The 17,388-nt window shown below is 47.1% G+C and overlaps 1 protein-coding gene across 1 annotated transcript in view; it reads right to left on the bottom strand.

The window, feature by feature from the left end:
* The window catches only part of TARS2 (threonyl-tRNA synthetase 2, mitochondrial), a 180,001-nt gene that overhangs the window by 32,275 nt on the left and 130,338 nt on the right, over positions 1-17,388 (bottom strand). The window contains exon 15 of the mRNA XM_078671425.1: positions 7,242-7,342. Coding sequence (XP_078527551.1) covers positions 7,242-7,342 — 101 coding nt within the window. The remainder of the gene's footprint in view (positions 1-7,241; positions 7,343-17,388) is intronic.

Here is a 17,388-nt window from a genome sequence, read left to right as displayed (position 1 = left end):
GCCCTCACTGTACGCTCGGATCATGTGTGAGGACAGGCAATACCGGAGTATGTGCCCTCACTGTACGCTCCGATCATGTGTGAGGACAGGCAATACCGGAGCATGTGCCCTCACTGTACGCTCCGATCATGTGTGAGGACAGGCAATACCGGAGCATGTGCCCTCACTGTACGCTCCGACCATGTGTGAGGACAGGCAATACCGGAGCATGTGCCCTCACTGTACGCTCCGATCATGTGTGAGGACAGGCAATACCGGAGCATGTGCCCTCACTGTACGCTCCGATCATGTGTGAGGACAGGCAATACCGGAGCATGTGCCCTCACTGTACGTTTGGATCATGTGTGAGGACAGGCAATACCGGAGCATGTGCCCTCACTGTACGCTCGGATCATGTGTGAGGACAGGCAATACCGGAGCGTGTGCCCTCACTGTACGATCTGATCATGTGCGAGGACAGGCAATACCGGAGCATGTGACCTCACTGTACGCTCGGATCATGTGCGAGGACAGGCAATACCGGAGCATGTGCCCTCACTGTACGCTCGGATCATGTGTGAGGACAGGCAATACCGGAGTATGTGCCCTCACTGTACGCTCCGATCATGTGTGAGGACAGGCAATACCGGAGCATGTGCCCTCACTGTACGCTCCGATCATGTGTGAGGACAGGCAATACCGGAGCATGTGCCCTCACTGTACGCTCGGATCATGTGTGAGGACAGGCAATACCGGAGCATGTGCCCTCACTGTACGCTCGGATCATGTGTGAGGACAGGCAATACCGGAGCATGTGCCCTCACTGTACGCTCCGATCATGTGTGAGGACAGGCAATACCGGAGCATGTGCCCTCACTGTACGCTCCGATCATGTGTGAGGACAGGCAATACCGGAGCATGTGCCCTCACTGTACGCTCCGATCATGTGTGAGGACAGGCAATACCGGAGCATGTGCCCTCACTGTACGCTCCGATCATGTGTGAGGACAGGCAATACCGGAGCGTGTGCCCTCACTGTACGCTCCGATCATGTGCGAGGACAGGCAATACCGGAGCGTGTGCCCTCACTGTACGCTCCGATCATGTGCGAGGACAGGCAATACCGGAGCGTGTGCCCTCACTGTACGCTCCGATCATGTGCGAGGACAGGCAATACCGGAGCATGTGACCTCACTGTACGCTCGGATCATGTGCGAGGACAGGCAATACCGGAGCATGTGCCCTCACTGTACGCTCGGATCATGTGTGAGAACAGGCAATACCGGAGCATGTGCCCTCACTGTACGCTCGGATCGTGTGTGAGGACAGGCAATACCGGAGCATGTGCCCTCACTGTACGCTCCGATCATGTGTGAGGACAGGCAATACCGGAGCATGTGCCCTCACTGTACGCTTCGATCATTTGTGAGGACAGGCAATACCGGAGCATGTGCCCTCACTGTATGCTCGGATCATGTGTGAGGACAGGCAATACCGGAGCATGTGCCCTCACTGTACGCTCGGATCATGTGTGAGGACAGGCAATACCGGAGCATGTGCCCTCACTGTACGCTCGGATCATGTGTGAGGACAGGCAATACCGGAGCATGTGCCCTCACTGTACGCTCGGATCATGTGTGAGGACAGGCAATACCGGAGCATGTGACCTCACTGTACGCTCGGATCATGTGTGAGGACAGGCAATACCGGAGCATGTGACCTCACTGTACGCTCGGATCATGTGTGAGGACAGGCAATACCGGAGCATGTGACCTCACTGTACGCTCGGATCATGTGTGAGGACAGGCAATACCGGAGCATGTGCCCTCACTGTACGCTCGGATCATGTGTGAGGACAGGCAATACCGGAGCATGTGACCTCACTGTACGCTCGGATCATGTGTGAGGACAGGCAATACCGGAGCATGTGCCCTCACTGTACGCTCGGATCATGTGTGAGGACAGGCAATACCGGAGCATGTGCCTGTAGGAAGGTAGATCCCCGACTATGGTTGCCCCCAACTTTTTGCCTGGTGTTTTGCTGGTTTTCTGACTTAGTTGACCTGGGGCCCTGCTATTCAGGACCCCAGGCCTACTGCTCTCTCTGTAAAATGGATTCCATGTACCTTAGGTACATATCTAATTGGATACTGAGTCACCTTATCAGTCCCTGTACAGTGTACCTTAGGTACCCAGGGCATAGGTGTACCCAGGGCCTACCAGGGGCTGCAGCATGTATTATGCCACCCCTGGCTGGCCATCCAAATCTGACACAACTGGCTGCACGACAGCTGGGGCAAGGTGGTGTAATCACCCTTTGCTTTAGATATAGTATACCTATATCTAAACCTAAATGGGCACACAGATCTCCTATCAGTCACTCCTATGGCAGGCCTTGACAATCCTGAAGGCAGAGTGCTTGGAATCGTGTGAGATGGTGCTCTGGCATGAGCTGAGCCTGTCTGCGGCTTTCGGGATCTATCCCTTAGCCGTTTCCATAATAACGCATACCATATACTCTTAAGTGCCTTATAATCCTCGCGGTTATATGCCAACTCTGGTATCGCTTTATCAAAACATGTCGAGTAAGGTGTCATACGAATTGGAATACTAACCCCTCGCCAATTCTGGCGACGGGGTTAGCATTCCACCCTTCTAGAGGGACACGACATGTTGGTAACCTGTAACCCCGGTTAAAGTCAGACAGAGCCTTAGCTCCACAAAATGGATGCTGCCACCGAGACACAAGTCTGCCCTCCTGTTGCTGGGAGTCCTCCCAGCACAGGAGGCAAGGACAAAGGGTTTCCTGCCAGGGGCGGTGCCAGCACCGTCCCAGACAGGATTTTGTGTATTCTAGGTAGGCAGGGCTTTAGAGGAAGGTGACTGCCAGTGGCACCCCGGTGCTCACTGTGCATAGGCCGGCTTGAACCAGTTCCAGGGGCACACCAGACCCTGAGCTGGGGAAAGCCCGCCAAAGGAGAGGGGTGTAACCACCCCCCTCCTGGTCCCACCCATAGGGCAGGACTTAGTCGCGTGCCAGCCCCCTTTTGCAGGATAAAGGTAGGAGCAGGCCCCCTTCCAAATTAGATCAATCTTTGAATCCTGAACCGACTTTCCACGAAAGGAACTGAAGACTTCTTCTCATGATTTCTCCCTTGTGACTAAGGAGTAGTCACCCTGCAGCAGCAGGCACCATCCAAGCATCGCGGTTTGCTGTAAGTCTCTCCTCCGGATCAAGACTGCCCCAGCACGACGAGAACCGGCTTCCCTGGCACCTCTGACCTCAACCTACATCATCAGCCCAGCTGGGATCCGTGGGTGCGACGAGACCTCGAGGGAATGGCCATCTTCAAAACTGCACGACGCTTGCCCAGCACGACTTCTGAGGAATCCTCACGTGAGTGCTTTGGGGCCCGAGAAGCCCCGACCCTGAGCAGCTCCAGCACCGAAGTCCAGCCCCTTTGCATCCACGAGATCTGCGTGGGGCCCTTCTGCTCTTTGCTGCTCACCGCGTTGTCCAGGTCACTTGCCCGTTGGCTAGTGGACCTCTTACGACGCTTCACGACGACAAACACCGCTGGTCTGGTTGCTCCAGACTGGCCCTTGCTCCCCTCCAACAGAGGAGCACCCTGGACCCTCCTGGTCCACTCCAGACGCCATTTTGCGTCCACCGCGTGGGCTTGAATTTGCCAAGACTTGTTGCCCCAATCCTGGGTCCAGCGACGTCGACAGCAAGTATCTTCGTGGGACAGCTCGCACCTCCATCCTGGTCGCCGACAACACCTCCTGGTCCGAGAGACTGCAGAGCCCAGCAGTGCCCACTCACCTGGTCGAGGTGACTTCGCCCGGTGCCATCCTGGTGCCCACTTAATCACTGGCTAGTGATTCAGAACTTGGTCCCCTCTGCTTACAGGTCTTCTTCTTCCCTGATCCAGGCTTGGATCACCACGAACTTCTTCACTGGCCGCCTGCCAGCAACTTCTTTCTTCAGGCTCCTGGTCCGTCAACGAGGGTTTCCGACGCAACTTGAACCCTATGCAGCCGCAGCCCCTGGGCTAGGTAAACCGAGTACCCCGGTGCTCCAGCATAGTCCAACACTCCAAGTGTTCGGATCCACTCTTGTTTTCGCCCCACCTAGTCGGGTTCGCCCGAGAACAGTAACTTTGTGATTGCTAGTATTCCTAGACGTGTTCCCGCATTACGCGTGAGAGTTCCCACTCTGCACACGGCGTCCCTAGGCCTCCTGCTTCTAATCTAAGGGTTTAGCATTGTAGGCCTAGCGTTTCTACAGTCTAGAAAAGTATTACTTACCTGCTAGTAACTTCGCATTCCACTTGTATAGTATATGGTTTTTCGTGCCCCTCGGGCATTTGTGTAAATTGTGCGACTTAAAGTATTTCTTTAAGAGTTTTGTTGTGTGCTTAGCTCCCTGTCTCATAAAGAGCCAGGGTAGTCTTGTTATAAATAAATATACAGTTTATTTTCATAACAACTTGTGTGGTGTCCTTTCACTTGGTGTTCAAGGGATAATGTGATGGTAAAACAGCTGGCTTAACACGCCCTCCAGAGTCTTAGCCTTAGACTACTCGTATCCATGCTACTAGGATAGCTGGTCTATAAGGTTGACTTACAACCAAACATCAATAAGGGTTGTTTGGACTGATACATAGTGATCACTAGAATAGTGAGCACTGCATATCAGGCCAACTTCTCACAGTGCCCTCACTGTACGCTCGGATCATGTGTGAGGACAGGCAATACCGGAGCATGTGCCCTCACTATACGCTCGGATCATGTGTGAGGACAGGCAATACCGGAGCATGTGACCTCACTGTACGCTCGGATCATGTGTGAGGACAGGCAATACCGGAGCATGTGCCCTCACTGTACGCTCGGATCATGTGTGAGGACAGGCAATACCGGAGCATGTGACCTCACTGTACGCTCGACTCAAGTGTAAAGGGAGTACCGGAGCGTGTGCCCTCACTGAATGCTCCGATCATGTGTGAGGACAGGCAATACCGGAGCATGTGCCCTCACTGTACGCTCGGATTATGTGTGAGGACAGGCAAAACCGGAGCATGTGCCCTCACTGTACGCTCGGATCATGTGTGAGGACAGGCAATACCGGAGCGTGTGCCCTCACTGTACGCTATGATCATGTGCGAGGACAGGCAATACCGGAGCGTGTGCCCTCACTGTACGCTCTGATCATGTGTGAGGACAGGCAATACCGGAGCATGTGACCTCACTGTACGCTCGGATCATGTGTGAGGACAGGCAATACCGGAGCATGTGCCCTCACTGTACGCTCGGATCATGTGTGAGGACAGGCAATACCGGAGCATGTGCCCTCACTGTACGCTCGGATCATGTGTGAGGACAGGCAATACCGGAGCATGTGCCCTCACTGTACGCTCGGATCATGTGTGAGGACAGGCAATACCGGAGCATGTGCCCTCACTGTACGCTCGGATCATGTGTGAGGACAGGCAATACCGGAGCATGTGCCCTCACTGTACGCTCCGATCATGTGTGAGGACAGGCAATACCGGAGCATGTGCCCTCACTGTACGCTCCGATCATGTGTGAGGACAGGCAATACCGGAGCATGTGCCCTCACTGTACGCTTTGATCATGTGTGAGGACAGGCAATACCGGAGCATGTGCCCTCACTGTACGCTCGGATCATGTGTGAGGACAGGCAATACCGGAGCATGTGACCTCACTGTACGCTCGGATCATGTGTGAGGACAGGCCATACCGGAGCATGTGCCCTCACTGTACGCTCCGATCATGTGTGAGGACAGGCAATACCGGAGCATGTGCCCTCACTGTACGCTCGGATCATGTGTGAGGACAGGCAATAGCGGAGCATGTGCCCTCACTGTACGTTTGGATCATGTGTGAGGACAGGCAATACCGGAGCATGTGACCTCACTGTACGCTCGGATCATGTGTGAGGACAGGCAATACCGGAGCATGTGACCTCACTGTACGCTCGGATCATGTGTGAGGACAGGCAATACCGGAGCATGTGCCCTCACTGTACGCTCGGATCATGTGTGAGGACAGGCAATACCGGAGCATGTGCCCTCACTGTACGCTCGGATCATGTGTGAGGACAGGCAATACCGGAGCATGTGACCTCACTGTACGCTCGGATCATGTGTGAGGACAGGCAATACCGGAGCATGTGACCTCACTGTACGCTCGGATCATGTGTGAGGACAGGCAATACCGGAGCATGTGCCCTCACTGTACGTTCGGATCATGTGTGAGGACAGGCAATACCGGAGCATGTGACCTCACTGTACGCTCGACTCAAGTGTAAAGGGAGTACCGGAGCGTGTGCCCTCACTGTATGCTCCGATCATGTGTGAGGACAGGCAATACCGGAGCATGTGCCCTCACTGTACGCTCGGATTATGTGTGAGGACAGGCAATACCGGAGCATGTGACCTCACTGTACGCTCGGATCATGTGTGAGGACAGGCAATACCGGAGCATGTGCCCTCACTGTACGCTCCGATCATGTGTGAGGACAGGCAATACCGGAGCATGTGACCTAACTGTACGCTCGGCTCAAGTGTAAGGAGAATACCGGCGCGTGTGCCCTCACTGTATGCTCCGATCATGTGTGAGGACAGGCAATACCGGAGCATTTGCCCTCACTGTACTCTCGGCACAAGTGTGAGGACAGGCAATACCGGAGCGTGTGACCTCACTGTATGCTCGGATCAAGTGTGAGGGCAATACCGGAGTATTTGACCTCACTGTACGCTCGGATCATGTGAGTGGGCAATAACGGAGCGTGTGCCCTCACTGTACGCTCGGCTCAACAGTAAGGGCAATACCAGAGCGTGTGCCCTCACTGTACGCTCGGATCATGTGTAAGGACAGGCAATACCGGACCATGTGCCCTCACTGTACGCTCCGATCATGTGTGAGGACAGGCCATACCGGAGTGTGTGCCCTCACTGTACGCTCGGATCATGTGTGAGGACAGGCAATACCGGAGCATGTGCCCTCACTACGCTCCGATCAAGTGTGAGGACAGGCCATACCAGAGCGTGTGCCCTCACTGTACGCTCAGATCATGTGTGACGGCAATATCGGAACGTGTGCCCTCATTGTACTATTGGCTCAAGTGTGAGGAAAGGCACTACCGAAGTGTGTGCCCTCACTGTTTGGGATCATGATGAAACCTCATGATAAGGGGTAAAACTGGTTGTCGGGTGAACACAACAAACAACACATACCTTACGTAGTTGAGGTTAAATCTGATTGGCAGCTGGAAGTCAAGCTGGATTGTTGCGCACTGGTGATATCGGCCAATGGCGTCTTTAATCTGGATATCAATCTGGCAAGAAACACAGAAAAATGTCAACATAGTTCTAAAAGTCAAAGTGAGCAATGTCTAAAATGGCATTTCACGGTCTTCAACACTTACACAAGGTACGAGGACCACAGGCACCAAGCCTTGTAAACGGCACAAGCTTCACAGACATGAAGAGGTGCATGGCTACCATTGGTGGTACAAAAGGGGGTGGTGATGGACGGAGCATCTGAACCAATCAAACACTCACACCCAGTCAACAGATCTGGGTTTAATCCATCACCGTTCTTTAGCCCACTCTGCCACCCCAGTTCAGACATAGCCATATGCAAATCAGTCTGACCCTGTGCCTCATGGGAACAGTCCAGCCCGAACTGCCAAGCCATGCCTTCCCTGGACCGGACTCAAGCTTCCTAGCACCACCCCCTTTTGTACCACCATTGGTGCAGCAGCACTAGGGCCCAGAGACATTAGGGTCCCATTGAACCCTCTCAATTGCTATATTTTACTACCCCAACAGCAGTCAAAGGGTCTGCTTTCTGTACTTGCATCAGGGCCCATGACATCCTTGCTATGCTACTAGTAATTAAGGGACATTTAACCCTTTAACATCTGTGGCTTCTTCACCCTCCTCAACCCACCAGTGCAGAGCCCTTTTTGGCTTTTTGGGGTAGTTCACTTTTATGGCTCCATGAAATTTTTTCCACATAAGGTATCCACGCCAAATATGCATCTTTTTTTCCCTACTTCCTGAGAGTTCTAAAGGTACCCAGAGTTTGGATTTTTCTGGAGGGAACAGAGAAAATTACCAAAATGTAGCTATATTTTGAGTTTTTATGGGAAAATAGGAAAAAAGTACTCTGCAAAAAGGTGTTCTTTTGTCTCCTGAAATTGCATAAAAAAAGGTTTAAAATCATCATCTTCCCAGCTTTGAGTGACATGCAGAACAGAAAAAAACATTTTTACCAATGGTTTGCCATTTTTCAAAGGGGTAGCTGTTTTTTCTATTGTTTTGTGCTCTCAACCTACTTCCGGTATGAGGTGGAAACCAGTGTGAAACCAATGGGTGCTATAGGAAAAGCTATAGAGTTCTGAAAAGTAGAAACATATCTGAATTCAGCAAGGGGTAATGGGCCAGATGTATGAAAGAATTTTGCATTCGCAAACAGTGCGAATCGCATAATCCGTCCGTTTGCGAATGGAAAATCGCCTTTCCTTATGTATCAAATGCTTTTGGATTTGCAATTTATGTAATTGCAATTTTTTGCAATTACCTAAATTGCACATGGAAATAGGAAATTGCAATTTCCGAATTTCTAATGCGAATTGTGCATTTAGGAAACGCTAATTACCATCAACTTCAAGTTGAAGATGGTAATCATGTATGAACTTTGAAAAATGCACAAAAATACATTTTTCAAAGTGCCATGTTGTGCACTGTGCACTTTACATATGCACAATTTAATTTAATCGGGGGGGGGGGGCTTTGGCTTTGCATTTGCTAATTTGCAATTACCAATTAGGTAATCGCAAATTAGCTAATGCAAACCCATTAATATTAAGGAATCGCAAAATATTTTGCGATTCCTACATACATAGTATTTTGTGATTCCCAAATAGTGATTTGGTAGAAATCACAATTTGAGAATCGCAAAATGCTCTTTTGATACATCTGGCCCTTTTATGTGTAGATCCGGCAAGGTTCTCCTAAAGAAATAAAGTGTTGAAATAAAGAAATGTTGAAAACGGTCGTTTGTGACAATGTTTTCATCTAACTTTTTGTCACGATGGGCGATTTACAAAAGCAATATACCATTACGTCTGCTACACCCTTCTTGTTGTGGGGAAATAGAGGGCTTGTAGGTTCTCCATGAATCCGAGGTACACAGAGCCAACAACTGAGCTGCAAGGTACAATGTTTTTTTTTATTGTGTACCAAATATAGACCAATTCATATTGTGAAATATGTAGAGTGAAAAATTTGTATCAAGGAAACCTATGTATTTCTGAAGTGGGCACAAGATATTGAGTTTAGGAGCAGTGGTTATTTATACATCTCTGAATTTGTGAGTACACACACCAACATGTGATTCAGAGGGCATTTTTCAAAATGTCTTCTTGCTTACACACTGGTTTACATTTTAAGGCACAATTGCAGCAAAATACAATCGGTAATAACAAATGTTCTACTATTCTATGTTCCCACATGTCTCCTTATAAAAATGGTACCTCACTATTGTGGGTAGGTTTAGTGCCCACAACAGGAAAGGGCTGAAAATGTAACATAGGTACCTCACATTTTTCCACTCAAAACTGACCCTTTTTTTGCAAAGTGAGTAGCTGTGGAATTTGAGCCCTAGTTCAGGCGGCACTAGGGAAATCTAGCAAACCTGCACATTTTTGATAGTTAAACACCTATGGAAATCCAGGGTGGAGTGACTTGCACGGCTCTCAGTCCTTTTTTTAACCCAGAATCCTTGGCAAATCTCAAACTTTGACAAAAAACACACTTTCTGCACATTTCTGTGATTGAAAGTTCTGGAATCTGGGCAAACCCACACATTTTCTTCCCTTCAGCATTCCCCCAAGTCTCCAGTTAAAAATGCTACCCCACTTTTGTGGGTGGGCCAACAGTCAACTGCACAAAACCACGTAAAGTTCTACGTGGAGACATCAGTGATAGGGATAGCTGCTGTTTTTGGGGCCTTGCTGGGTCGTCACCCATAGAAACCTACCAACCACAGACATTTATTAAAACTAGACACCCAGGTGATTCCACGGTGGTGTGCCTCGCGTGAATCCCACAAGGCTTTCTTACCCACAATGTTCTGCAAACCTCAAACTTTGGCTAAAATCATGCATTTTCCTTACATTTCTTTGACAGAAACTTCCGGAATTAGGAGGAATCCACAAAATTTCTACTATACCCAGCATTTCCCCTATTCGCCCTGATAAAACGCAGCCCTACTGAGGTGGCTGAGTATACAAAAAAGTGGTGGATGGAATGTTTGAATTAATCTCAGCCACTGGCGATTACTCGGGCCGCATCCCAATCTATTGTTATTTTGCACACCATGCCACCTCAGTTTGGACCCAGCCATATGCAAATAAGTCTTGACCCTGCTCCAATCGGAACAGTCCAGCCTGAAGTGCCAGGCCAGGTCCTCCGAATGGGGTTAAAGCATGAGGACCACCGGGATCATGCGGAGTTCACAGCACATGCTTCACAGTCATCTAGGCAGTCTTCAAGACTTGTACAAAGTACTAGAACCACAGGTATCATGCCACTGCACGGTGCAAGTTTCAAACTCACCAAGACTCCTGTACGGTATGAAGGCAACAGGTATAATGGCTCACACACAGCACAAGTTACATAACCATCAAGACTTGTGTAAAGTACGAAGACCACAGACATCATGCCTTGGCTCGACACCAGTTTCACACGCTCATCAAGACTCATGTAAGGTACAAGGATCACAGGAATCATGCTTTTTGCCAGCAACAAGTTTCAGTCAGAGACGTGTTGCGTAAGGTACAAAGACCACAGGCATCATGCCTTGTGCACCACATGATTTTCACAGTCAAAAAGACTTGTTGTGTAAGGTACGAGAACCACAGGTCTTATGCACCACATATGTTTCACAGTTACCGAGTCTCGTATAAGGTATGGGGATCACTGGCTTCATTTCTCATGCGGGGCACAAGCTTAACAGTCACAGACTTGTAGTGTTAGGTATGAGGACCGAAGGCATCGTGCCTTGTGCACGGCAAAAGTTTCAAAGTCATAAAGACTTATTCTTTAAGGTACAAGGACCAGTGGCGTCATACTCCTTTCATCTCACATGGAGGATATGGTGTAAGGTATACTCCAAACCTTGTGTGCGGTACAAGTTTCATTATCATGATTTTTTTATATGAGTAACAAGATCACACTTGTCATGCCCCATGCAAAGTACATAGGCAAAAGAAACCATTGATGGATGGAATGCTGGACAATGTAAAAATTCACCCCCAGTCAGAAGGATCTGGGCTAAATCCATCATTTGTTTGCTCACCACACCACCCCAGTTTGGACCCAGTCCAGCCCGAACTGCCAAGCCAGGTCCTCCCTGGACCGGAAACAAGCATCCTGGGACCGGTTTCAGGGCTCCACCCTCCATCAGCCAGGCTAGCTTGAATCCAGTGGTGTAGTGACCACGGGACCCGTGTCTGGGCATATCCTTTCCACTTAGGGCGACATATGCAAAAGAAACAATTGATGGATGGAATGCTGGACAATGCAAACATTCACCCCCAGTCACGAGGATCTGGGTTAAATCCATAATTCGTTTGCTCACCACACCACCCCAGTTTGGTTCCATGCAAAGTACAAGCATCACTAGTGTTGAGCTGAATGTGTAGCACAAGGATCTCAATTATAAAACTTTGTGTCAAAAGCAAACCCACAATCACCGAGCCATGTGCAAGGTTCACCATTATCCAACATTATAAGGAATAGTTTAACAAGTCTTTAGCAAGGCTGACGGTATTGATTTATAAGAGGGACAACATTCTCTGTTATTGAGAGTTGTTTGAACATTAAATCCTCTCTACCCAAGTCACTTTTACATCGCATATGTTTTCTGGGCATTCATTTTTCTGCTTTGACTAAGTGGTACTTTAGAAATTCAATGCTACTAGGGAGAAATGCTGCACTGTTATATCACAAGAGTGGCTTAGGGCGGGAAGTTACATGAAATGTCATTTATTGCATATTTGTGACGAGTGCGTCAATTGCTGTGATCATGCTGCACTGCAAGCATGAGACACTGATCCGGTTTTATGTAAAAGATTGCTCAAAATGAGCTCAGAGAGAAAAAGAGGGACAGAGGGAGAGCAAATCATCCTTCGCACTGTTGCTTTCTGTGCAGTTACTGCAAGGGAGGTTTGTGATGCCGCTATCTATGCTATACATCATCTGTGTATGTTTATGAAGCCCAATACAAACTTTCCACAGTGCAAAAACCCGAACTATTAGCCTTGTTAAAGCTTGTCTGCTATGATGTGGGTGTGGTGTTAGAAGATTATTGCACTGCTTCAAATCCGGGAATGAATTTCTTTTTACAATTGCTGACCTAGAAATTACGCTTGGCATGTTTCCATCTCAGAGTTTGAAAAAGGCTTCTTTTCCATGGAAGATGACGCATCAGAGAGCAGAAAACCACACAAGTGAAATGAGTAGTGAAAAGCCGCTGAAACAGACTAAAGCATGAGAAGCAAGAGATCATAGCTTCAAATCAGGGAATTAATTTCCTTTTACAATTTTGGGCCTAGAAATGAAGCTTGGCAAGCTTCCATCTCAGGGCAGAAATGAAGCTTGGCAAGTTTCCAGCTCAGAGTTTGAAAAAGGCCTCTTTTCCATGGAAGATGACACAACCGAGGCCAGAAATCCACAGAAGTGAAATGAGTAGTGAAAAGCCGCTGAAAGAGACTAAAGCCTGAAAAACAAGAGATCACAGCTTCAAATCCGGGAATTAATTTCCTTTTACAATTTTGGGCCTAGAAATGAAGCTTGGCAAGTTTCCATCTCAGAGTTTGAAAGAGGCCCCTTTTCCATGGAAGAGGACACATCAGAGAGCAGAAAACAAGTGAGATGAGTAGTGAAAAGTCGCTGAAACACGCCTAAGCCTGAAAAGCAAGAGACCCCAGCAGATCCAAGTACTGCAAATGATTAGTCAAACACAGCTGAGTAGGGCCATGGTGGTCATTGAAATTTAGTAAAAAATCAACTTGCTGCTGGCAACCCACATGTACGGCATGACTATCATCCCAAGGTCCAAGAGCTGGCATCTCTCTGCATCCAGGAGTAAGGGACAAATTGTTGGGGTAATTGTACTTTAGTGCAGGCATCTGAAGTTTATCCCAATGAGGTAACAGTGGGTCGGGAGAAGGGATCTTGGGGGCGGGGGGGGGGGGGGGGGGGAGATCAGGAGTCACACGGACTCATTTATTCTTCCATAAAACCTACTGGGTTTCCTGAACATTCAGATCTGATCCATGCACACAGGAGGCTACTGGTACACACAGCACCACAAGGCCATGGAGGGCACATGCTTAATGTCCACTCATCAAGGACTCAAAGGTGTCTATAGACTGCAACTGTTTCTGGGGCTTACGGTGCGCGCCTTCTTGCTACATCTCAGGTCCAAACGCTTCTTTGAAGGAGGCCGCAGACTTCCTAAATGGACTTGCATCTCGGGATGTAATGCAACTTGACCTCAAGCCGGTTGACTATAACCTTCAAAATGCATAGCGATGACATGAGAAGGACTTCAGTTACCACAAACATGAGAAGCCTTCTGTGACATGAACGGTCAAGAAATTACCACCAGCTTAAAGTCTAATAGTTATCAAAAGCCTTCTTCCGGTAGTGAAGAATTCTTCTAGTGAAATTCGAGCATGCCAAGTTTTTACATGGAAAAAATCTGTTTAGCAAAGGAAGGCTCAAAATAGGAAATATTTGTTGATCTTTCTTGGAATAAACGAAGAAAAGGTACACTACTTCTTTAGTTAAGAAACCGGAATTGGCATGTCCAACGGAGGAGGGATAAAGCATATGTCGAGCCCAATTCAACAAAGTTACGGGTATTCGTTTGTGTTAATTTGTGATCAAAACGGCATCCAATCACCAAGCAGGGTCCTATGAAATGAGAGGTGAGTCAAGGTGACTGAGGATGGCGCGACCGGATTGTAGGCACTGTACTCAAGTTTTGTCCAAAAAGCGCACTTGCATCACATTACTAATCCTTGTCAATCCTGAGATGCATATTTTTTGTGACTCCTCGTGCGTGTGTGACTGATGCTGTCACCTTCGAGGGCCTGTGATACAAAAGTAAGGCGGATGGGAAAGAGATCATGTCATTGGCGGTTTCAGTGACAGTCCAACAGGGTCATTTAGACCTTGGTGGGTGGCCTGCCAGCTGTTTAAGTAGATGGAGGCCAATGCCAAATTCCCAGCAGATGGTCCCCGCCTGCTTGACAAGGACCTTGCTGATTACTGTAACTAGATTTTAAGGGGCCAAATACTGTCTAGACGAAGGCAAAGGTAGCGAATAATTCTGGACACCTTTGAATGAGACACTCCGGGACAGATGTATCAAAGGGTTTTACCCCTTTTGTCTGTGCGAAAATGGGATCATACATATGACCAATAATGTCTTCCAAATACAATCTACTCCACATCACCCATGAGGAAAAGTAATGCGACATGCAACGATTTGCAACAACAAAATACAGTGGTATCTCTACTCCGTTGTAAGTGTGTTTCAGTGTTAGCGGCCCCCTCTAATCACATGAGTGGCTCTGCTAGGGATTCTTATGGATGCTGGATTGTCATTCAAGGATATAGTGGTACTCTTTTAGGGTTTAGTGGCTTATAACTATATAATCATGATTTCCAAGAAAATCAGCCTAGTAAGAGTGAATAACCATCATCTGTTGGCTGTGTCATCAGTTAAGAGTTCTTAGGTAGGGCTATATGTAATCATGGTACTGTTTCCTGATTCTGATAACTAGATTGCTCACGAATAGGGACCAATCTTATAGTTCTCACAGGTTTTTAGACATATAGTTACTGTTTGGAAGGTTCCCGCTTACATTAATTAGCCTGCAGGGCAGAGACATCAGCAACTGGCTGTTCAGAACTGGGATACTGAAACACAATAAGACTGAACGGTTTCAGAATTTAGACTATTCGGAGCATTTTTTTTTCTATTATGTTCTAAACGCACATATTTTATGTATCCAAGCACCCCAGTGTCTGCACTATTTTCACTTAATGCTTTGCTATTATGATGATTATAAGATGTGGGATGATTATTTGATACCAGTGTGTCCCTTGAAGATATTTTTCAAAACAATTGCACAATTTTGTTTTCAGATACTCTTTTATAATTCACCTTGAGGCTGAGTGTGCAATCTTATGATAAATTCTCTTCTCAATGAACCTTATGGAATCACCGATTCTAAGCTTTATGAATAACCCTGGTCCTGTTTAGCTATAAGGGCTTGTCCTGGATGTATTTGTAAGGATGAATGATGCAAGGGTTTTTGGATGATGTGCATGTTAAAAACAGATCAGGCCGAGTTGTATGACGAATGTAGGCGCATTAACTCTTTAGAAGTTGCGTGTCTTAACAGCACAATTCACTCTAACGCCTGGTCGCACGCCCTAGACGAAGCGCTGGTGCAAACTCGATCAAGGGAGCTCGGAACTTAAAATTACCTCATCTACAGTTCAAAACAGCCCCGAACAGAAATGTAAAAATGATATCGCGGAAATCTGATCAAAGAACATTTGCTGAAAGAGAACACGCTTACCTGGTCTTCGGTAGCTACGACAGAAAAGGCCCACCAACATATATTAAGGAAACATTTTCTTCCCATTATAAGATTACATTTCTGCAGCTTCGGGTGGGCTCCTTTGCATACTTAGACCTGTCTCCACCATGGGCAGAGTCGAAAATATGCAGACTAAGCAATCTATTTCAGGAGTCAATAACTCATTTGCTCTGTATATGCCCTACACTATTGGTAGACCGCAGAAGATTGCTCAGGTTCCTATGGATTAAGGAGGGGACACGGGCATTACAATCTGCCGTCAGTTTCCTACTGAAAAATGAGCAGCCGCAAGTGATCACAAAACTGGTGAAATTTTTAGGGTGTGTGGAGAAGCAACTACAAATAAATTCAGAACCTCAAAATGAAGGAGAGGATGTCTGAACATTAGTAGTCTTAAAACAATTAGCTTCAAATAGACAGACAGTACTGCTCCTCTTTTTAACCAAAGGCACTTTTATTAAGTCATTAACCTTCTATTGAATTGTATTTTAACCATTTTTACCAGCGAGGAATATTGAGGATGAATTATGAATTTTCTGTTAAATTATGGAGACCTAAGAAAAATTGTGACAATAGCTAGTACTCCGATTTTATTTGTAATTTTATGCGCTTTGACAGACTTCATGGTCTAAAGTATTTTTTAATTGAAAAAAATGAATCGAGTGTGCATGTGGAAGACTTAGGTTATATAAAAGACGAATATTGTAAATGGTGATACTAGCTAATAGAGTTTATGAGATCGCCATTTTTTTTTAAATTGGTAGGTTGGCATTAGTCGTGTTAACAAAAGTTAACAAATGGAATAACAAGGACACTTTATTTCTGCTGTCCAGAAAGCTATGAGCAGTGAGTAACATTATAAGCTCTTCCACCCCAGCGGAGGTTTAATGTGGAAAAAAATCATGTTTTTGATACAATTGCTTGTTTTTCAGATTTGTCGCAAACATAGGTATCGCTCATGCATTGCGCAGATGCAAGAAACTGCACAGCAACTCCCCCTCCTCTCTGCATGAAGAATCATTGGGGAATAAGGTATAAAGAAACCAAAGCATTTTTGAAAAGTTAAGAGTGGTTCTTTGTGGGAAATACAGCAGTTCTGGAATCATTCTTGTGGTAGAGAGGATAACGCATTATACGGCATAAGGTAGTGAGAGAAAAAAGCTAATCGCTGATCAATATCTTAAAAATGAGGCTGATTATACAGAAACAGGCGTTACGTAGAGTTTAGACAAATTATTATGACTAGTAGGGATATGCGATATAAATGCTTTGGGTTTTTCTAATCTTTATCTTATATTATATTAGGGCTGCTGAGACTGCAATCATAATTTCCATCACTCTGATACACAAGGCTTATTGTACACAATAAATATTTCATTATAAAACATCAAATGCTGCTTTTGGAGTGTCTCCTTCTTTCATAGGTTTGGTTAACGGTCCACGCATCTACAAATAAGCACTGGAGGTAGGAGCTATCCTGCCAGGGTTTCCTAACTCACAACACTCGGAGTCTAGAAGAGCCTGACTCATCATAGAAAACAGTGGGAGACACTTGTCCCATTTCTTTTTTCCCCAAAGGTGGTGCGATAAGCAAGTTCCCCTTGCGGCTGAGGAACTCTTTCTTGGTGTGCCCTTCGATTCGGGGTGATCAAGTCAGTGCTCTAGGCGTTCACCTTGACTGCAACCCGCTA

Source organism: Lissotriton helveticus, chromosome 12 (genome assembly GCF_964261635.1).
Source record: "Lissotriton helveticus chromosome 12, aLisHel1.1, whole genome shotgun sequence".
Classification (NCBI taxonomy): Eukaryota; Metazoa; Chordata; class Amphibia; order Caudata; family Salamandridae; genus Lissotriton; species Lissotriton helveticus.
Note: the sequence above shows the minus strand (reverse complement) of the source record. Positions and strands in the feature narration are given on the sequence as shown.